Genomic DNA, 22796 nt, shown 5'->3' with positions numbered 1-22796 from the left:
CAGTTCAACGTTCTCATAAAAATGAATGTGTTCAATGAACGCGTTCTTTTGAACTCGTTCATGCACAACACTGCCTGAAACTCAATACTGGCCTACCTGTGCTGGATGCTGTTCACTGCAAAGAGCCCGGATGAGCTGTACTCACTTTGAAAATCAGCTGCTGCTCAAACTCAACCAGAAGTTTGTAGACTAGTGCTCTAAAGATGGACCAAAGTTTAACCAAAAGTTTAAATATACAGTGGGACAGCAGCATTTTAACTTTCTATTTTAGCTGTCATGTGGTTCAGGTCTTGACATCTCCTCCCAAAAGTTCTTAAATGTTGTGTTGACATGTTAAATGTTTAATGTTTCACATGTTAAATGTTTAATGTTTCACATGTTTAATGTCATTGCACTTATATTTGTAAAGATTCTCCTTTAATTAAAAATTACTGTTTTTGGATTGGATTTATGACCCCTTGTCCTTTTTTGCACTGTATAGGAGCGGCCCCCATCAAGTTGTTGGAAGTAACTCAGTAACTTTTACTTAAAGTACATTTTAGATGAACTACTTTTTACTTTTACTTGAGTAGATTTTTAGATGGGTACTTTTACTTGTACTTGAGTAAAATTTCATCAAAGTAAAGGTACTCTTACTTGAGTACAATATTTCAGTACTTTTTACACCTCTGGTGGTGAGTAGATAACGATAGAACTTTCATTTTTGGCTGAATTATCTTTTTAAGGCTTTGATTATGGATTGTGCAAGGGTATGCCTAAACTATCCTGTGCCTTCACCATTAAAAATAAGATCTTTCATTAGAGTTTAAAAACAAAATAATTTTTTTTCTAATGGTCTTTTTAAAACAGATTTTCAGACACCGCTGATTAATATTGTTTTATAATTCAGTGGTTTCAGATCGAGGCCTCTGGGCCTCCTTGACAGAAGGGCTTTTGTTGTTGCCAGAAACTCATTCATTTAATTAATTCAGTAGTTAGAAGGGCATGACAACTGGTATTTGGTACAATTGTGTACTTCTCAGAAAGCATAGACCTAAGTCGATATATGACAGACAATACTATGGCTAGTATTTCATTGAATATACAACTATTCAGTTCCACTTTTTGTTAATCTTATCACTATTTTTGTTAATTCTATGACTCAAACTTACAAAACAAACACATGATAAAATGTTCTTTGACATGCATGTACTAATATTCATGTTTTGTGTTTTCTGCGCAAAATTCATTCATCAGTCGATTTTCAAGTATTTGTTTCTTTTTACAGTCCATATGCATGCATACACAAAGCACAAAAGACTTCTTAAATCTGTCCCTGATTTAATTTGTGGCACAAGGAAGTTATTTTAAAGCCTTTTTACAGATGAAGTGATGTGTTCAAGAGATTCTCCCTCCAGCATTCAAATGACTTGAGTATAAGGCCCTCATTTCCTCTTATTCCACACTCTGGTGTGCTGGTTTGATTTCATGTATATGGTTATTTACCTGATCATCACCCTTCAATCATCAAGAACACTTATGAAACCATCCTGTGTCAGGACCTCAGAGGAGGTGAAGACTTCATTGCTAACACTGCACTCTGTTGGTGGTATGTTGAACTGCACTACAATTTATGTAAGGTAGCCCCATTCATTTAGATAATATTCAAGATTCAATGCTTTGATGTCATGTGCTCAAAAAACAAGTCTTATCATAGTATAATATAAATTTAGACAATATTAGCTGAATGACATTGCTTTACCACAGCTGACAGGAATTACTAAAGCTTATTAAGAAGTTTCACAGAAGGTTATAGGTGTCAACTGAGAAACATGGAAAGTTGGGGTGAATTCTCAGGCAACCAGGCAACTTGAGCTTGACATCACTAAAGTTAATGTTTGTCTAAATAGTTAAGGGTCAAATCTCTACTGTAATTGGGAGAGAGCTTTCAGATTCTGTGTTCAATGGGATATCTTTGCAAGAAAGACAAACTTACTGGATGGTTCATAGGTGGGTGTGAGAATATGATGCAGACCAGGGATGCATTTACTGTTTGCCATAGTATGTTGGAGGGCTATTCAGGCATTTCTTCTTTCTGTCACTGCAGCAGGCAGATAATTTAAAGCCGAAAGTACAGCAAGACCAGGGGAATAAGGGAGGTTGATATAGTTGAGAGATGCTTGAAAAGGAGAAATACTCGTAGTTGAACAGATCAAGAAAACTGTGTGCATATTTCAGACAGCACAACTCTTCATTTAGTTCAAAACTTGATTTGCCAAAGTGCAGTCATTGGCTTGTAGTGTTCTTTGGTGATCAACTGGTGTTAAATGAGCTTTACCATGAGGTCTGACTGCGGTTTTGGTGAGATTTTAAAATCTTGAGAGAACTGTAGGCATGTTCCAAGTAGGATTTGGCTGTGCAGGCTGACCCATCTTTCACTGTCACCACTCCCAAATGTAGTTAACCAACCTGCTTACTTGACAATAACATTTAAATCAGAGGAAATTTCAAGAGCAGCCGATTCATCATTTTTGTTACTTTTTAAACCTATTTTAAAAGAATATTATTTCAAAACAGAAGGAGAAAAAAATTCTGAGCTTCAACACCAAGCCACAGAGCTTTCCCTACAGACATCAGCATAGTTGGTATTGATATGTGAGAAGGAAGCGCAAATGGTCAGTAGTCAGACGTCTTTCCCAGATAAAACAAAAACAGTACAGGTCTTACAAGTCTCTTACTTGTTTTTAACCAGAACCTATTGACTGCTACCGGTAATCCAAAAATAAAGATGTTTAGTTAAAGGGGACATATTATGAAAATTCCACTTTTGTAGTGCTTCTACACGTTAATTTGGGTATCTGGCATGTCTAACGCCCCAAAAGCTCTGGAAAAAAAAATAACTCCCGTGTTTTGTTGTGGTTCCTCTGTCAGAAACGATACGCTAAAAGGGTGCTGTTTTAAATGATCCTTGTGGTATTTTGACTAAAATATGTTACAGACATTTCATTAAGACCCCAAGGAACCATATCAACTGTGGTAAAATGGGCATAATATGTCCCCTTTAATATTTTTTGTCTTCCATCTTTATCACTCTCATTCTATCTTCCATTAGGTTACAACCACCCTGCTCTTCTCAAACTGATGGCCAATCCCAACAATCTGGTATGTCCTCACCACATAAAAGATAGTTTATGTAATTAGCTTCATTAAAGGGTTCCCCCAATATACTGCACTTCCTTGGGTTCTCAGAATTAGCCCCATCAAGTTTGAAATTGACCAATTTAAAACTAAATTGAAACATGGTAACCATAATCAACCGACTAAAACGCATGCATTTTACTTAACATTTTTGTGGTTGTCAGTAAGGAGCTATTTATCTTTTGTCCTGGTTATTGGTGGTGGTTACACAGATAATTATAGTTGCTTTAACTGAGGTGAAGGTGCTACTGGCTTTATCTATAGTTTAATGCCGACTCATTCATTTATTTCTATCTTTTTCAGAGTGCATTTGTGAACCGACCTGCCCTGGGGATCTTGCCACCTGAGAACTTTCCAGACAAACTGACTGAAAGTCTTCTCTCAGTTAGTCTCTCTTACACACACACACAAGCACACACTAATTTGTTTTTAGTCAGAAATGTTTCCACAACCGTAGCCTATGACAGACACAGATACACAATTTCATGTCAAAAAGAAAATCTTGAACATTTAAGACAATGGTTAGTTAGTGTTCCCTCTTTTGTCTTCCCTCCTCTAAGGTTGCTCCCAGTGGAATGACTCGTGTTCAGACCATGGCCTGTGGCTCTTGCTCAAATGAGAACGCCTACAAAGCAATGTTTATCTGGTATAGGGTAAGTGAGTGAACATACAGACGGTGTTAAATGTCACTTGGGTAACATAGTTAAGGCCAGTGGTCGTCAAAAGGTGGCCCTTGGGCCAAAAGTGGCCTGTCAGATATCTGGCCTGTCAAATAATTTTAATAATTATAATTATTTTATTTTTTATTTAACTAACGGACTGAACCAAAGGTCCGTTGTTGCCATGGGTGCTGATCTCTGTCATGGCAGCAACTTTCATAGAATCGCTTCCTCTTTTTCAAGAAGGGTGTTCCTGAAGGCTCTGTGCTGCGATAAGATCATGTCTCAGTCTCAACATAAGAAAAATAAGAGGCCTGGTTTTATTCTCAATCCAATAAACAGCCCATCAATGCTGATATTTTCATTAAGCCTGGAAAGATTGAAATAGTACGAGAGTTTAAATGTCTTTGCGTGATTCTAAATTTAAATCAGAATTTAAGACACTTAAAAAAAAAAATTAAAAAAATAATAATAATAATACAACTCGCCATTAGTCCGCAAAGAGTCCATAATATCTACAAGAATATCTGCAATAGATTGTTTTTTTATCCATTTTAAAAAGCTGTCTGCCCAAAGGCAGTGCGTCAGGTTTTTGTGTGAAAGCCACAGCTCAGAGGAACGTCTTTCTGAATGTCATTAAGAAATGTAGCTCAATCTGCAGCTTTAAAATTAAACCGATGACTGTACTAAAAGATTCTCAACTCTTTCCCCATGGATTTCATAACACTGCTTTTAATTTGTTTAATATATTCTTGTTGTGCCTGTGTGTGTGTGCATGCTCTTGGGCGGCTGTGGCTGATGGGTAGAGTGGTCGTCCTCCCTCCCTGAAGGTCGGCAGTTCAATCCCCAGTCTGACCCATCTGCATGCCAAAGTGTCCTTGGGCAAGATGCTGAACCACAAATGGCCCCCCATAGAATAACAAAGTGCTGCGAATAGATGCACTGTATGAATGTGTGTGTGAATGTAAAACTGTACTGTATAGCGCTTTGAGTGGTCATCAAGACTAGAAAAGCGCCATATAAATACAAAACCAAAACCATTGTACAGCTTTCTTTGTGAGTACCAGTTTGAGTATACAACCTACGGAGTGAGGACATTTTGGGAAAGTGAGGAGTTTTTGGCCGGTCCTCACTTTGTGACCTCCCTTTAATGGACTGTGTGGGGGTTAATACTTGGTTTTAGGGCTATAATTAGGTTTAGGTTAGGATAAGGGTTAGGGTTAGGCATTTAGTTTGGATGGTTAGGGTTAGCTGTGCACTTTCATTGAAATAAACAAGAAATGGTTCAATAGATTTTGGATCGATAACTGCAACAGGAGAGGGTCAAAGAGAAGTCTCCATCAGTGATGTGGATGAAAAAATATATACAATAAAATTCCCCATGTAAGCATTGATGGAGTTCTGAGCCTCATTAGACTATGTACCGCGATCATTACAAAATAACCTGATTTTTTTTTTCTAAACGGAACATTATGAATAAGAGAATACTCTACTCCTAACTGAGTTTCTTCTTCCCAGACAAAAATATCTGATTTAATTAGAACTTGAATATTATCTCAATAACCAAATGTGAATTAATCTTCAGAATCAATGTTTAAGGTTCTGACTGTGTTGGCTTTTGCTGTAGAACAAGGAACGAGGTCACAACACACCATCCGATGAAGACCTCAGCACCTGTATGATAAACAAGGTGAGTGAAAGAAATCTCAATACTTGTTGTAATATTTTGGGCTTTCTTCATACATTGTGTTCTTATTTGTTAATGGGTTTTTCTCTCTCTTCATCTGTGTGTCCTTCTTTCTCAGTCGCCAGGTTGTCCAGACCTCAGTATTTTATCATTTATGGGAGGTTTCCATGGAAGAACTATTGGTTTGTTAATTGCTTTCATATTTACAAATCAACCAGACAGCCATGTCATATTCAGTGCTCTGCAGCTTTGAAATCAAATGAGGTCTTACTCCTTAATTCATTAGTCACCTTTCAAGAAAGGAAATTATTTTCTCATTTAAGCTTCTGAAACTCCTGAAATACTGTGAGATGAATAAGTATTGAGTATTGTGAGGCTGAGGGATAGTTATGACATAGATTTGTGGCTAACTAAATATTTGCATCTTATTCAGGTGCTTTGGCAACAACACACTCAAAAGCAATCCACAAGCTGGATGTGCCTTCATTTGATTGGCCCATCGCACCGTTCCCCAGACTGCAGTACCCACTGGAGGAGTTTGCCAAAGAGAATGCACAGGAGGAGGCTCGTTGTCTGGAGGAGGTAAGCCGTCTATGTGTAGTACGGGGATTGCAGAGTCGGAGCCAGGAGTGGTGGGATCGTGACATGAAAGGCTTCAATTAAACAGATTTGATTAAAAAATTCAGGATGTTGAGGGCTACTTTCAACTATGTATCAGCACCTCTCCACATGATTTTCCCGCCCCTTTGCCTGCCCATAATTATGAGGAATGACGGATAAAGTGACGTAATTTGAAATGCGACCTCAGTCTGAACCATGTGACCGATATCGGAATTCAATGCAACTTCAGCATCACTCTATATCGACATTCTTCATAATTTTGCGTAGGAAAAGGGTCGGGCGGGAGTCAACGGGTGAAAACAAACTTGTATCGTAACCGGTCTGTGATTGAAAACATATCAAAAGAAAAATGAAACCGTAAATGCTCACATCTGTGTCTTCTACGTTAATTACCGACTTCTTTTCCTTGTTTACTTCCATACACAACTTGGTGTGTTTGTGTGTGCGTGCGTCTGCGTGCGTGTGTGTGTGTGCCACACATAACAAGGTGGAGGACCTGATCATAAAGTGGAGACAGAAGGGGAAACCAGTGGCAGGGATTGTAATTGAACCGATCCAGGCTGAAGGTGGCGATAACCACGCCACCCCCAACTTCTTCAAAAGCCTCCGCAACATTGCACGCAAGGTACCAGTTATCATTATGGCAACAGATCCTTTTAAGGATTTATTGTTGTGCGCATTCTCAGTTGCATCAATTGACAGGGTTACTGGTTTACTATCTGCAGTTAAATTCATAAATGCTGAGTAATAAATTATTGTAGCTTCCCTTTGGCAAAGTTTCATCATCATTGTACAATGAAGTCCTATTTGGATAATCAATAGTGGATTGATCTTCATTATATTACAATATCATTTGACCGTAAGTGCATCAAGGACACAATCAGATTGTTAAAATAATTGCAAATATCCCTAAGTGAAAATTTGCTTGTATATGGTTTATCCATAATAGTTATGGTTGAGCTTTTTGCGACATTGATGCCGGTCGTTCTTTGGTCATTTATAAAGAAAAAAATCGTATTATTGGTAATCCCATGAAATCTGTGCCTTTTAAAATCTAAAATAACTTTAACCGAGACTTTTTAAATATCCATGAAATAAAGAAAGAAAAATGCTTTGAAGCGTTGCATGCGTTTTGCCTGAAAAAAATAAATAATGACTGAGGAGATATAGACACATAGAGCTGTTCAGGCTTGGACTCTGATCATGAGACAGAAGTTCGGTGGTGATAGGACAATGCACAGTGGAGTTATGACAACATCGTCTCCTTTGGCGGAGGATGAACCTTCGCCGTACCTCAATTTTGACACGGTTTGAGAAAATGTCCAAATTCTGAGAGAGAGAGAGACGTAACCTTTGCAAGACATAAATATTCCTTTGATCTTTGACCACTGACACTGTAGGAGTTGAGTTGTTTGTTTACGGCTCAGCATCAAAGGATTCATAGTCCAATGTCTGCGATACAGAACATCGTGTTTTAATGGCGTGTAATCAAACTTTGACTCCAAGCCACGGTCACACCATGTGACGAAAAATAGATCTTTTAATAATTCTGTATCTCCGTCTTGTTGTGATGACACTCATCTCAATTTGAAGTTGATCTGATGTAAGCCCTGGTCAAAATGGCCATTAAATGCAAAATAGCAGGCTTCCGGTAGCGTTTTTCTAATTTCTCCTAAGACTTTTTTGTTTGTCTGGTCATGATACAACTATGCATTAGTGGCCCTACTTACAACTAGGGCTACGTTGTAGCACTAACGGGCCCGAGCACAGGTGATTTCAAGTCTGATGACCAAGCGCACGTCTCTGCGTTACATGCGTTTTAAGCGCTGCGGCAAGGATAAACCCTTCACTTCCTGTAGCCAGCAGGTAGCGCTATGTCATGTTGACTTTGTAGATGTCCTCAGGTCGCGACTCTTGTCTTACATATGTAGTTTGGAGTTGATTGAACCACATACGCCTGAGATACAGAAGCTCGTGTTTTGATGGCGTGTAATCAAACTTTGACGCCAGGCCACGGTCACACCGTGTGATGAAATCAAATATACACAGTCAGTTTATATCTCCATCTAGTTTAGGTGACATTCCCAGAAGTTGAAGTTGATCTGATGAAAGGCCTACGACAAGTTCGTCAGAGTAAAATTGTAGAAAATGGCCAAAATGGCCACCAAATCCAAAATGGTGGGCTTCCTGTTTGCTCTAGCATATCTATCCAAGAGACTTATTTCTTTGTCATGAAAAGACACATGTTCCTATCAATTTGTAGATGTAGACCAATCGTGGTGCCGGGGCTCCCCTTTAGGGGGCGCTAGTCAGTTATTTTACCACGCCTATTCCTTAAAACCATCTGAATATTTTCAAGGGGGGGCTGTTGATACACACAAGTAGTTTGAGGGAATTGGACCCATGATCACGGAAGTTACAGCGATTTCGTGTGTCATGGCGAGCTGATGAACTTTGAGCCACGCCATTAATAAAGCGCATGATGAAAAGTCACAGTAATCTTATGCCTACATTATCAATGTCTTGAGACCCATTTGACACAGTTTGACATGGTTTTGCAAAGTGGATGAGGAGAAATACATCCAAGTGTAAGACGTACCAAAAACAAGACATTTCCTGCTGCCACCAGGGGGCGCTGTCATTTTAAGTCACGATTTCTGTATAGATATCTTCAGGTCGCGACTCTTGTCTTACATGTCCAGTTTGGACTTGATGGACCAAATATGTCCAAGATACAGAAGCCCGTATTTTGATGGCGTGTAATCAAACTTTGACGCCCCGCCACGGTCACACGGTTTGACGAAAAATCACTCTTTCAATAACTTTAGATCTCCATCTTGTTATGATGACACTCTTCTAAATTTTAAGTTGATCTGATGAAAGCTCTACAACAAGTAAATCAAAGGAAAAATGTGGAATATGGCCAAAATGGCCACTAAATCTAAAATGGCGAGCTTCCTGCTGCGTTTTTCATAATGCTCTTTGAGGCTTTTTTGTGCATATGGTCATGATACACAACTATCCTCATTTTCGTAGGTGGCGCTGTTGAGCCATTTTGCCACGCCCATTTCCAAATACTCCAGAATACGTACATTTTCACCACTTTCTAATTTACTGCAAACTTTTAAAACGTTTTGAGCACGTTGAAAAACGCTCAGAATAATCCTTACATATTCAATAGGGCCTCCCACCGGAGGTGCTCGGGCCCTAACTAGGGCTACAGTTGCAATCAGAAATATTCAACCCCCCAAAGATTTTAAGGATTTATCAATTAAAGTTGACAGAATCTTGCTCTTTGAGCAGAATCTGCAGAATCTTGCTCTTTGAGCAAGATTCTGCTTCGGATGTTTTTTTTATGAGTTGAGTGATACAGAAAATCAACACGGAAAATGCATGATGTAGTATTTGTGTGTAGCAGTATATTTTGTTAAGATAGCCATGTCACAATTATTCAACCCCTATATAATATTGTTGTTTTTAAAGCTGTCTGACAGTTATTTTGTCCTAAACTTGAGTTGAAACATTATTAAGCCTTTGGGAACTCTATACTGATCCTTCATTTGCTTCAGCTGTGATGCATATATAAACCCCACCCATGAAGGTATGCGAGGTGAGTTGCAATCATGGGAAAGACAAAGGAGCTTCCACAAAAGCTGAGAGAGAGGATTATTTCATCACACCTGAAAGGCCTTGGGTAGAAGAAGATTTCCCCCAAAAATTATATTCCAAGAGACACAATTGGGAACATTATAAGGAAGTTTAAAACTGATGGAGCAGCTTCAAACCTGCCTGGCCGTGGAAGAAAGCCCAACATTTCATCAAGGACCCTCAGCAATTTAGTCAAAACAACTCAGATAAACCTCTGTGTGACTGCAAGACACCTACAGGATGACCTGATGAAGGCTAGTACAAGTGCGACAGTGGCAACTACAAGACGTGCACTGAATAAAAAAGGACTTCATGGCCGGCTTCAAGAAACACTCAGCTCTTGACCACAAGGAACATCAAAAGTAGACTAGAATATGCCAGGAGGAATTTGGATAAGACTACTGAGTTTTGGGTGACAGTTCTATGGACTGATGAAACCAAACTGTTTGGACGTATGGACCAGCGGTATGTCTGGCGTGTGAAAGGCCAGGCTTAGGACCAGAAGAATACCATCCCCACAGTCCAGCATGGAGGTTGGTCAAAGATGATGTTGGGCTGTTTTTCTGCGGCAGGAACTAGCAATCTTTATTGTGTACATGGCATCCTGTATTCACAGAAATACCAGGCCATTTTAAAGAGGAATGTGATGCCTTCTGTTGACAAATTAAACCTTGGTGATCGTTGGACTTTCCAGCAAGACAATGATCCAAAGCAAAACCTCCAAGTCCACCAAAGCTTGGTTGAGAAAAAGATCCTGGAACGTCCTGGAATGGCATTCACAGTCACCAGATTCAAATTTGATTAAAAATCTTTGGTGGGATTTAAAGAAGGCAGTTGCAGCATGGAAGCCATCAAACATCACTGATCTAGAGGCTTTTGCACTTGAAAAATGGGCAAAGATTCCAATTGAGAGGTGTAAGAAGCTTGTCCGCACTTACCGAAAACATTTTTTAGAAGTTATGAAAGCTAGAGGATGCGCCACAAAGTACTGAAGCTGATGGGTTTAATAATACTGCACATGCACATGTGTTGAAAGAGTTACATTTTTCATTTGAACTTCCAAGTTAAGTCAACTTCTGTTGTCAAAATAACTAAAATACGTATCAATAAATATCCTTTGTTGTTTGATGAGGGTTTTTTTTTTCATTTATTGTCATTATCTGTCATCCACATCACTATAATGTCTATTGAGGTGAGGGGGTTGAATATTTCTGATTGCAACTGTATGTTGTAGCACTAACGGGCCCGAGCACAGGCAATTTCAAGTCTGTTTTGGTCGGTGAAGAGAGAACGTACGATGACCAAGCGCTCGTCTCCGCGTTGGATGCGTTTTCGCACTGCGGCAAGGATGATCACTCCACTTCCTGTAGCCAGCAGGTGGTGCTATGAACTAGAGGTAAGTAACCTTGAAACTATACAACAACAAAACCTTTTGCTTTATCTATCATCATATGCTTACATGCCTCAAGTCTTTTTTAATATGTAATTGTTATAAAAGTTACTGTTTATTTAACACGTCTAATGAACAGATTGAAGCAAGTTAACTACTGAGTCTTGTGTTTGGTTGTGACTTTATTTTAGTTAATATCAATATGCTACATGTGTAAGTTGCATATGATAATAACTATGTTTCACCAATATTCTGATACAGGCTGGTTTATCCACCATTACTATTCTTACCTCGTTTATTTAGCCTGTTATGGAGTTTTAGAGTGAATTAGACAGTTTAGATATGATTATAATCTCCACACATCAGTGTTGTAAACAGTTCTCAGATTAATTATATAATTAGGTTTTCACACTGAGGGAAGTGGAGAGACTTGATGTGGATTGTTATCAACAGCTCTGTGGGAGATTATCACCTTGAATATTACAGATGAGGTAGAAAGACATTTTATCTATTTGTACAATTTTTTATTTCTTTCAGTACTTTTATCAAAAGCAACTTAAAATATGTGCATTTAACCATAAGGGTACAAACCAAGAGCCCAGTACATCGGTTCTGTCTGAAATCTGTGGTGCTTCATACACAACACAAAACATTCTTTAACAGTGCGTTTCTTCTTTTCATAGATTAAGAACTGCAGCACCTGATGTCCTCAGCAGCAACATGGTGGAGATCTGCAGCTTCATGCTGGTCAACACAAGGACGACTGCAGCAGCTTCATCTAAACAACACTTCATGTGTTCCTCCCTTAACAAAAGATGGCCTGCAACTGTTTAGTGTTGGCAGTCATTGCTAAGTGTCATGGATAAGAGTTCATTTCTATCTTCATTATGGTTGGTTAAAAAAATAAACACTTATTAGAACAATGTGTATCTTTTGCCTTCTGATTTGATACACTTTAGAAGAGAACCCAGTGTTTTATGTTTCTGCTTTGCCATAAGAGACAGAACATGGTCGTCACAGCTGTGTCCTTCAGGCTCGTCCGTCCCTAATAAAATGATAGGAAACATAAAAGTATGGCATTATTGTAGATGAAGTGTTACTTATGAACAAAGTGTGTATCCTTATTTTCTGTGGATATTCAACTATGTATTTGAATATGCTTTTGGATTAAAACGTGCACTACCATGACAGTGAATGTACAGTATGGAGTTATTTCACATTAAAAGTATTGCATTGTAATTTAATACATTATGTATTATGTGCAATACTTTGATTGTTTGTAAGTAATGAAAACAGGTCTGTACCTGGAGTCAGTGTTCAGTCTGGTTGGATTCCAGTTGTGTCTCAGGTTGGACATCCTAGAGGAACATTCAACACAAATACACAGATATGTAAAGTCATACATGTGCCAGGTTAACTGCTTAACAGACTTTTACATGGTAAAAATAAAATATTACTTCAAAGTTAATCAGATCATAATCATTTCAGCTTAGGAAATAGGTAGTGGACATCAGCCTCAAATTCACTATGACGCTGTCTGTTCTAGTAAAGTTACAAGGCTATAATTTATTTATATTTAACAAAATAATTCATTGAAGTCTGCTTGAGATTAACGATGTTGCGTTTTCATAATGCTCCAAGAGGCTTTTTTCTATGATTAGTCACGATACACCTGTGTCCCGATTTTGGTGAAAATCGCTTATGTGGAAACCAAGGGGCTGCGTTCCAGGTGGCGCTGTTGAGCCATTTTGCCACGCCCATTTCTTAATACCCCAGAATACGTAAATTTTCACCACTTTCTAGTTTACTGCAAAGTTTAGAAACTTTTTGAGCATGTTAAAGCGCTCAAAAAGCCAGTTCATTGTGGTCGTATTAATAAGAATAAGAATAATTCTTTCAATTTCAATAGGGCCTCCCAGCGAATTCGGTGCTCGGGCCCTAATAATAATAATTTCAATTTCAATAGGGCCTCCCACCGAATTCGGTGCTCGGGCCCTAATAATAATAATCATTTCAATTTCATTAGGGCCTCCCACCGATTTCGGTGCTCGGGCCCTAATAGTAATAATAATAATCATTTAAATTTCAATAGGCCTCCCACCGATTTCGGGGCTCGGGCCCGAATAATAATAATAATAATAATAATAATAATAATCCTTTCAATTTCAATAGGGCCTCCCACCGCTTCGGTGCTCGGGCCCCAATGATCCTTAAAATTTCAATAGGGCCGCTCACCATTTGGTGCTCGAGCCCTTATAATCCTTTCAATTTCAATAGGGCCTCCTACCGCAGGTGCTCGGGCCCTAATAATCCTTACAATTCAATAGGGCCTCTCACCATTCAGTGCTCGTCCCTAATAATAATAATCCTTTCAATTTCAATAGGGCCTGTCACCGTTGGTGCTCGGGCCCTAATAATGAACTGAAAGCCCATTTCTATTGTCATTTCTTACATCTTTGTACACTTAGTAACAGGGATGACAGGAAACACTTTGCACATATTTGTGTAAGTTTTACCTGTGAAGTCACATATTGTTGTTTTCCACTTGAATATCATTTTTTTTGGTTCTAAGAGGTCTAATGTTTTATGGATGTTATATCAGCTTTGGGGGGGGGGGGGGGGCGTCTCTGCTCACAAAATTCACACCTATCTTTCCCAATGTTGACCTTTTGTTCTGCATGTGTAGGAGCTGTAAGAATATGTTGAAGTAAGACAAGCATGCAAACTGCTTGTGGCACATGTCGATGCCACCAGGGTCTCCCAAACACAGCCAGAGACGAACCAGTTGCTTTACACCATCGTGTTGCATATTTGTAGTAGTAAATGGTAAATGTTTTTATGTTGTTTATATTTATATAGCGCTTTTCTAGTCTCGATGACCACTCAAAGCTCTTTACAGTACAGTTTTACATTCACCCATTCACACACACATTCATACAGTGCATCTATTAACAGCACTTTCTAGTTCTATGAACAGGGATTTGGTATAGTCATTTGATAGAGATAGTATATATTCTCCTTTCTCATTCATGGTACTTCATTCGGGATCTTGAGTAATAATCAATTAATCAAATGTATAGCCCATATTCACAAATCATTGTCTCATAGGGATTAACAAAGCTGCTACATCCTCTGCCCTTAACCCTCACCAAGAGTAAGGAAAAACTATCACAAAAAAAATGTATTAACCGGGTGGAACAAAAACGTAGAAACTAACAACATTTACAACATTGCTGAGAATAAACAGCATCTAACATCATAGTAACAATTGTAGTGGTATTGTCAGCAGGATAAAGGGTATTGACTCTTATTTACAATAGAGAATGGTCTTATGATTCTGTACAGCTTTTATACCTCTTTGGTAACAGGTTTGCTGCTTTAAATCAAGCAACCTAGTTATGTTCTTCCGAAAGAGCTTTTACATTTAATATACACCTTTTAGATTTTTATGCCAGATAACGATTTTCTACAAACAATAAGCCCCTTGAATCTTTGTTTTACACTGATTTTAGAACATAGGCCGTGGGCATTAATAGGGGCTTTCTAAAACCCTCTTAGCTGTTCTAAAATCACTGTAAACTACCCTCTCTCCAGGTGGATGGCTATTTTGACAGTTCTATTTCTTTTGAAATAGATGGTAGTATCCATTTTAACCCCTTACTGCCTGAATAAATTTCCAATTATAGAAACAAAATATTTTTTGTGTTTTTGGCTGTCATACAGATGCTAAATTAAGTGGAGATTGCTAATTTCAATATAGCATTTACAGTAGATATAAAATTAAGGTATGAGGCAAATTAGCGACATTAGGCATAATGGGGCATAACCTTTATTGAACAAATTTTCCAGTCTCTTGTATGTAGATTGATGTTGCTTTTGATTGAAATTGAATAACAACATATTTTTCTGTACAATATTGCTGTTCCATCATCACAGTATTTAAAATACAGCCTAATACCTCAGAATAACTTTGCTGCACAGTCCCAAGGGGGTAGTATATACATATACATTCCACTTCGACCACTAGATGGAGGCAGAGTGCTTCCAATACCTTCTTTGGTATGTGTAGTATTTGCACCATCAGGCACAATCGTCACCTCGGCGGCATTAAGACCGGAATGGGGTTTGAGGCAAATTCGCGACATCCGTCTACAAGGGGTTAAGCCGAATATAAATTAAGTTATTCAGCAAAAACATTAAAAAAAGTTGGAATGTACTTTATACGTGGGTTGTGCAAACCTTATATGATATACACTCCTGATCAAAATCTTAAGACCAGATAAAAAATTGCATGAATTTGCATTTTGCACTGTTGGATCTTAGGAAGTTTCTAAGTAGAGCTTCAAAATGCAAAAAGAAGAAATGGGAACAAGAGACCAAAAGTTGTGAGCAGGCAATTTATTGAAAACAACAATTTAACTCAAATAGACTGTTCATCAGCTGATCAAAATTTTAAGACCACAGCCTTTAAAAGCCAAAATCTGTGCAAAAATTTGGATTCCATGTCATTTCCTGTCAAGTAATCACACTGTGAAGATCTCTTGATGGCAAAGGCAAAAAAGCTCACCGTCTTTGAACGTGGTAGGATTGTTGAACTGCATAAACAAGGCCTCTCACAACGTGCCATCGCTGCTGAGGTTGGACGCAGTAAGACAATCATTTTGCATTTCTTAAAAGATCCTCAGGGTTATGGAAACAAAAAAATCAAGTGGTAGACCCAAAAAAATATCACCGGCGCTGAGCCGGAGGATCCGAATGGCTGTCCGTCAAGACACGGGACGATCCTCGTCCCAAATTAAGGCCATTACTGGTGCTGACTGCAGCCCGATAACCATCAGACCGCATCTGCGAAGGAAGGGCTTCAAAAACAAGAAACGTCTTCAAAGGCCACGTGTCCTTCAACGCCACAAACTTGCCCGTTTAGACTTTGCAAGGGAGCACCAAACATGGGACATTCAAAGGTGGAAGAAAGTTTTATTCTCTGATGAGAAAAAATGTAACCTTGATGGTCCTGATGGCTTCCAACGTTACTGGCATGACAAGGAGATGCCACCTGAGATGTTTTCTACGCGGCACAGTGGAGGGGGCGCCATCATGATCTGGGGTGCTTTTTCCTTCAATGGAACAATGGAGCTCCAGGTTGTGCAGGGGCATCAAACAGCAGCTGGCTATGTGGAGATGTTGCAGCGGGCATCCCTCATGACTGAGGGCCCTTGTCTGTGTGGTAACGACTGGGTTTTTCAGCAGGACAACGCTCCAATTCACAATGCCCGTCTGACCAAGACTTTTTTCCAGGAGAATAACGTCACTCTTTTGGACCATCCTGCGTGTTCCCCTGATCTGAATCCAATTGAGAACATTTGGGGATGGATGGCAAGGGAAGTTTACAAAAATAGACTTCAGTTCCAGACAGTGGATGCCCTTCGTGAAGCCTTCTTCACCACTTGGCGCAACATTCGCACTAGCCTTTTGGAAACACTTGCATCAAGCTTGCCAAAACGAATTTTTTAAGTGATCAACAATAATGGTGGAGCTACTCATTACTGAGTCAGTTTTTGACACTTTAATTTCTGTTTTAGGAGTTTTTTTTTTTTGATCAGCTGATGAACAGCCTACTTCAGTTAAATTGTTGTTTTCAATAAATTGCCTGCTCACAACGTTTGGGCTCTTGTTCCCATTTCTTCTTTTTGCATTTTGAAACTCTACTTAGAACCTTCCTAAGATTCAACAGTGCAAAATGCAAATTCATGCAATTTTTTAACTGGTCTTAAGATTTTGATCAGGAGTGTATAAACAGTCCAGGGACTCCATGACCTAAGAGTTTTCGTGCTCAGGATCCAGATCTACGGTACATCGTTGTAGACCTGATAATTCAAACTAAAAGTTAGTAATCCTCCCTCTCAAGATCTGCCTGTAGTGTCAATGACAGAGACACACATCCCCCAAATTGCGTTCATCATCTGTGCTTCTGGGTCACTTCCATGTCTCAGTCTGCAACCTTTTGTCTCTCTAGCATGGCTGTGCTTTCCACGTGGATGAAGTCCAGACTGGTGGGGGGAGCACAGGAAAGTTTTGGGCCCATGAGCATTGGGGCATGGAAGATCCAGCTGACATTGTCTCCTTTAGCAAGAAACTCCTGACTGGTGGCTTCTACTACAAGGCTGAATTACAGGCTGAAAAGGTTTGACCATTTTAAATATTTTTTGCAAAAAGAGCTTTGACCACACACTGGCAATTTTGGTAGCCCATACAGGCTGCAACGTACACTCTACCTCATGGTAATAATAATATTAATAACAACTATTGTATAGCACTTGTTCTAAAAAAGGTTATAAAGTGCTTCACACAAAAAAATGCATGGCAAAATGAGGAATGAATTATAATATAAGGTATTCAGTTCAGGTCAATTTTAAGAACCAAATCATAACATAATAAGTTAAAGATCATACATTTAAAGAGAAACCCAACAGTTCCCACAATGAGCAAGAACTCTAACAACAATCCCAATCAATCATAGAAAACTGATTGATTTGAAAATGACACTTATACATTGTAATTATTCATGTACTCAGAACAGTTGACTTTGATTTAGAAAATGCCATGAGTCATAAATGCTTGGTCAACTTTAGGTTCATTGAGTGCTATGCCACTATCACTGAACTGTTACTTGTAAAAGTTTTTTATACGGGCTGATTTTATTAACATGGGTTTGTTTAACATGTTTGTTTTGTATCTGCTCTAATTTTTTAGGGATACCGAATTTTTAACACATGGATGGGTGATCCATCAAAGAACTTGTTCCTGGTTGAGGTTCTCAATGTCATTCGCAGAGAAAGACTTCTGGAGGAGGTTACCCGTTCTGGAAAAACTCTGCTAAATGGTCTTTATGAGCTACAGGTACTTAATTGTGTGTGTGTAGGTAGGCATATGTTTATTTGTTCATCTATTCAGGTTGCCCAAATTCTACCAAAAGGTGACCCATTTCAAAGAAGCATAGATAACATCATGAGATGAGTAATAAAATATGAACCAAATATAGACCACTAGCTGTGTTTCTCACATATTTTGAAATTATAATATGTTCATATTAGATATGCAGTCCTTCGCCTCATTTTCAGTCAGTGTTTGCTCTAGACTGATTGTATTATGAAAAGATTTTAGTTAATCAGAGTTTATCCAATATTATGGTTTAAATTTACGATCACAAGTTTAGGTTTGTGTATCTTTCTCCTCTTTGCTCAACAGCAGAGCTGAGCTCCAATGAACACCCACACATATAAGAGCAGCAAAGCAGCGTGTAACCCTAGACATTTTTATTAAAGCAATATGAAATAGAAACAGATGCACATATACATATTAATATATACAACTACTAAAAAAATCCACATACACAGATACACCCCACATCCGGGCCTCTTGATTAGAGTGTCAAGTACCAAACCTCTATAGTTGATTTTTCACTCCATGGACTTAGACAATGTCCAGTTAGGTCAGAAACCAAGCACAAAAAGAGAGGACTTGTAGCTACCATTTTTTACACTGCGGTAAGCCCAGCAGTTAATTTGCTGGCTAAAACAAGGCCTATCTTTCACCCCATTAAGAACAATTGAGCAAGGAAGCCTGATTTCAAAAACAATGTTCTGTCTTCAAGAATAGCAACACAAGGGAACATATCAAATAAAAAACTACCAATTGCTTTTAAAGACAGGTCAGCAATCATTTTCACTGAGTAAAGCCTGGACGCTGAGCATATGTTCACCCAAACATGACCACCAATCAATTTTCTCTGCCTTTACCAACACTGAAAGCAGGTGCAAGACAATAGAGCCTAGGGAAGAGCGGGTTGTCCTCTCACCGGAAGGTTGGTGGTTCAATCCCAGTCCCCAATCTGCATGCTGAGGTGGCCAGGACACTGAACCCCTAAATGCCCCCTGATGACTGGGCTTTTCTCTTAAAAAACAATGGCGCCAATAGATGCACTGTATGTATATGTGTGAATAGCAAAAAAAAACATATACAGGGGTGTGAGGGCCTGTTCAACACTGTAGCTTTAAAATTCAGAGTATAATTTTCAATAAAGAGAATATCAATAAGATACTAGCTATAGTAGCCGTATTAAGAAAATCTGTCCTCATCCCTAACCTCTAAAATATCAGAATTTGTATGTTTATATTTGTATTATACCATTGTGGCTTTGTGATCAGTGTTAATTTGTGTATCCATCATAGAAGGGCCTACTGTAGTTTCCTTTGATCATGCTTTGTGTGAATATGACATTAATGTGTGTGATCATGGCCTTAATGCATCTCACTCCAAGACTCAATACCCTGGCATACTGAGCCGCGCTCGAGGGCAGGGGACCTTCTGTGCCATTGATGTCTGTGATGATGAAACGCGCGACAAAATCTTGCTCAAGACCAGAGACAAAGGTATGAGGCACATTACCATTTAATCTTTACTTATTCTTGTGATTTTGAGGTATGCATTCATTGTGGCACCCGTTCATGTTCAGTGGGTACTGTAGTTCAAGTCACGGTGTGGCTCGTAATGGTTCAACAGTGCAGGTTAGATCCTGCTTTCGGAATTCCCTGGCAATACAATGAGCATGACATGAGCAAGGTATTTTAATACAGCCGGAATAGAAGTAATAGAAGGCTCATCATCTATACCCCTCGACACATGAGAAAAACTCATGACTGCAAAATATACATCAATACTTTTATCCATAAACCATTTCACTGCATTTTTTTTTTACAGTAAAATAAATTTAATTTTGATCTCATCTCCGCACACTTGATTTTTTATGATGATTAAACCTGTCTGTTATGGGCGGCTGTGACAGACACCACGGTCAAGAAAGCTCGTCTCCAAACTTTCTTCTTTGGGAGACAAATTTGGCATGAACGTCAGCGTCCTCATAAACTATCAGCGCACCAGCGAGGGCTTGCTTACCTGTGTTAATTTCGTTAAAGAAAAATATGACGAAAACTATGACGAAAAATATTCGTTAACGATCTTTTTCCCATGACTATGACGAGACTAAGACGTAACGAACAGATCTTTGAAAATAAAAACTATGACTAAATCTATTTTAACGTTCGTTGACGAGACGAAAATGTTGGTGGTTGACTAAGTCACAATAATTTTTTAAAACATCATCATATCAGGACGTTATGAAGTACCAGGAGCAGGTGAGTGTGTCTGTGTGTGTGTGTTTGAATGTGTCTGTGTGCTCCTAGATAGCGCACACACACCGGTCCCGGGGCTCCGCCCCCCGCTCACTCGCTTAGAGACACAGTGAGATCAGAGGTCGTTCACGTGAAGCAGCCGCTCACTGACTCACCGGCTGCTTCTTAACAATGGAAACAGTGAAAACACAGAGTTTCTCTGATCTCAGCTGATCAGCGATAAGCGCCGCAGCTTGAGAGCAGGAGCTGCATTTGGCTTCTACCGAGTTTCAGTTTCTGTGTCCGCCTCCAGTCTGACCTGCTCTCACTTTTCGTTTTCACATTTCACCAACTAAAATATATATTTTTAAGCTATTAGGCTGCAGCTATATGTTTTTATTTATTTCAAAATAGGGTACTTCTTATTTCATACTTTTCCCACAAATATGGGGAGGAGTCAAATAGCCCTACATAGTTCTGTGTTTAATTTATTTCAAAGTAGGCCGACACTTGCTTGTGTATTTTCTTCTCCTCTTCATAAGCGTTTGGTGTTTTCCTTTGTTGTAACAGGTAAAAATTTGAGCTGTGAAAAATAACGCGTTAACGCGTTATGATTAAATTACAGGATTAATTCGTTTTTTTTTTTTTAACGCATGCGCAGAAGGACCTTCCAATTCCGCCGCCTCTGCACTAGTTGCCGCTCTAACGCCGGGTTCACACCGGACGCGGAAGCGACGCCGAAGCGTGGCGTAAAGGCAGAATAGTCCCGCGACTGCAACCGCGGAAGGCAACGCAGCTGCATCGACGGACTCGTTTTGGTTTATACTTCTCTAACGTGCTCTCTTTTTATCTTTATGACTGCTTGTGTGGCTGTAGTGGATGGGCAGAGGGGGACATTAAATAATGTGGTTGGTAAAAGTGGTAAAATTAAAACTCCAAGACAACAGAACGTGAATACAAAGTATGGGATGCATATTTGATCATTTATATCATATAAAATATGTCATCTATATCGTTTAAAATCATTTTTCAGTGTGTTTCCTGTCGCGATACGCTCGCGTCAAGCGGAAAAAATAGACTCGACGCCGAAACGATCGCTTCACGGCGCTAGGCAGCCGCGGCACAACGCTACGCTTCAGCCTCCGGTGTGTTCAGCGCTGCGGTTTAACATGGGAGTGGATGGGAGCCAGAGGATTGGCGCTGCGCTTACGCCTCGCTTCCGCGTCCGGTGTGAACCCGGCGTAATGCAGTCAGACGGCAGCTGCCATTCAAACAAACAAACAACATGGATAATTCTGATGAACCTGAGGACCTTCTGGACGGGAAGATCGTGTTCCAAAAAAACAAAGATCGAACATTCAGTAAAATCAAGGTGATATGCACACTCTGCGAGAAGACGTTATCGTTTCACCGTAGCAATACCCGCCTAACCACCGCAACGCGAAGCATGTGTTGGTCGGCGAGGGGCGTTCAAGTGGAATGCGCCAAACCAGACTCAGCTTTACTGTCAGAGAATTTGAACAAGTTAGTTTGCCTCACCAACTGGCTAAAGAACGAGTAGCTAAGAGGGCCCTTAGAGGCATTAGATTGTATCATGGTGTGGTTAATGGTTGTGTGACAAAAAATATAAAAAATGTCAACCATCCTATGGCTAAGAAGCTCAAATAATTTCTGTTTGATTTAAAAAAAAAAAGTTTTATTCAACCACACAATGGCTAAGGAGCCCGAATATTGTTTAGGATAAAGATTATATTAATGTTCCATATGGAAAAGCAATGATAACTGCTGAAGAACTGTTGAGTTGCAGCACAAAAGAAAAGTTAAATGTCATAAATCTTGTTTTCACAAAAATATTCAGAGAAAATCGGTAATGTGATTAATCATGATTAATCCATAGAAACCTGTGATTAATTTGATTAAAAATTTTAATTATTTCACAGCTCTAGTAAAAATAGCAATAAAATGTCAACAGTTTTCTTTATTGTCGTTCTATAATTTCATAAATGCAACAAACTATAGTATAGTATGGTATAACTTTATATAAAGCTTTATTAGCTTTGTTATCAAATATTTTTTGCGGCTCCAGACAAATTTTATTTAGGGGAAGAGGGGTCAAAATGGCTCTTTTGATAGTAGAGGTTGCCGACCCCTGCTATTGACCTATGCTAGGAGGGATATCTAATGGACAACCTAAGTACTGCAAGCTAGACTATTATGCAGTTGTAGACACAACACAGGGGGGCCCTGGGCCTGAGAAGGGAAGAAAAGGAGTTTAATTTGGCTATTAAATGTGACTAAAACTAGACTAAAATGTAATTAGTTTTTGCCGACTAAAACTAAGCAGGATAAAAATTACTAAATGTGAAAACTTTTATGCATTTTCGTCTAAAGACTAAGACTATGACTAAATCAAAAATAGTTGCCAAAATTAACACTGTTGCTGAAGA

At 39.1% G+C, this 22796-nt stretch overlaps 1 protein-coding gene across 2 annotated transcripts in view; it reads left to right on the top strand.

Moving 5' to 3' along the window:
* Nucleotides 1–22796, top strand: part of abat (4-aminobutyrate aminotransferase) — a 43877-nt gene that overhangs the window by 18053 nt on the left and 3028 nt on the right. For both annotated transcript variants that reach the window (XM_053444062.1, XM_053444061.1), the window contains exons 6-15: nt 3092–3141; nt 3481–3561; nt 3738–3830; nt 5464–5526; nt 5642–5705; nt 5957–6105; nt 6632–6769; nt 17196–17363; nt 17933–18079; nt 19500–19611. In XM_053444062.1, the coding sequence (XP_053300037.1) occupies nt 3092–3141; nt 3481–3561; nt 3738–3830; nt 5464–5526; nt 5642–5705; nt 5957–6105; nt 6632–6769; nt 17196–17363; nt 17933–18079; nt 19500–19611 (1065 nt within the window). The remainder of the gene's footprint in view (nt 1–3091; nt 3142–3480; nt 3562–3737; nt 3831–5463; nt 5527–5641; nt 5706–5956; nt 6106–6631; nt 6770–17195; nt 17364–17932; nt 18080–19499; nt 19612–22796) is intronic.

This window comes from Pleuronectes platessa, chromosome 16 (assembly GCF_947347685.1).
Source record: "Pleuronectes platessa chromosome 16, fPlePla1.1, whole genome shotgun sequence".
Taxonomy (NCBI): domain Eukaryota; kingdom Metazoa; phylum Chordata; class Actinopteri; order Pleuronectiformes; family Pleuronectidae; genus Pleuronectes; species Pleuronectes platessa.
This window is presented reverse-complemented; position numbering and strand designations above follow the sequence as displayed.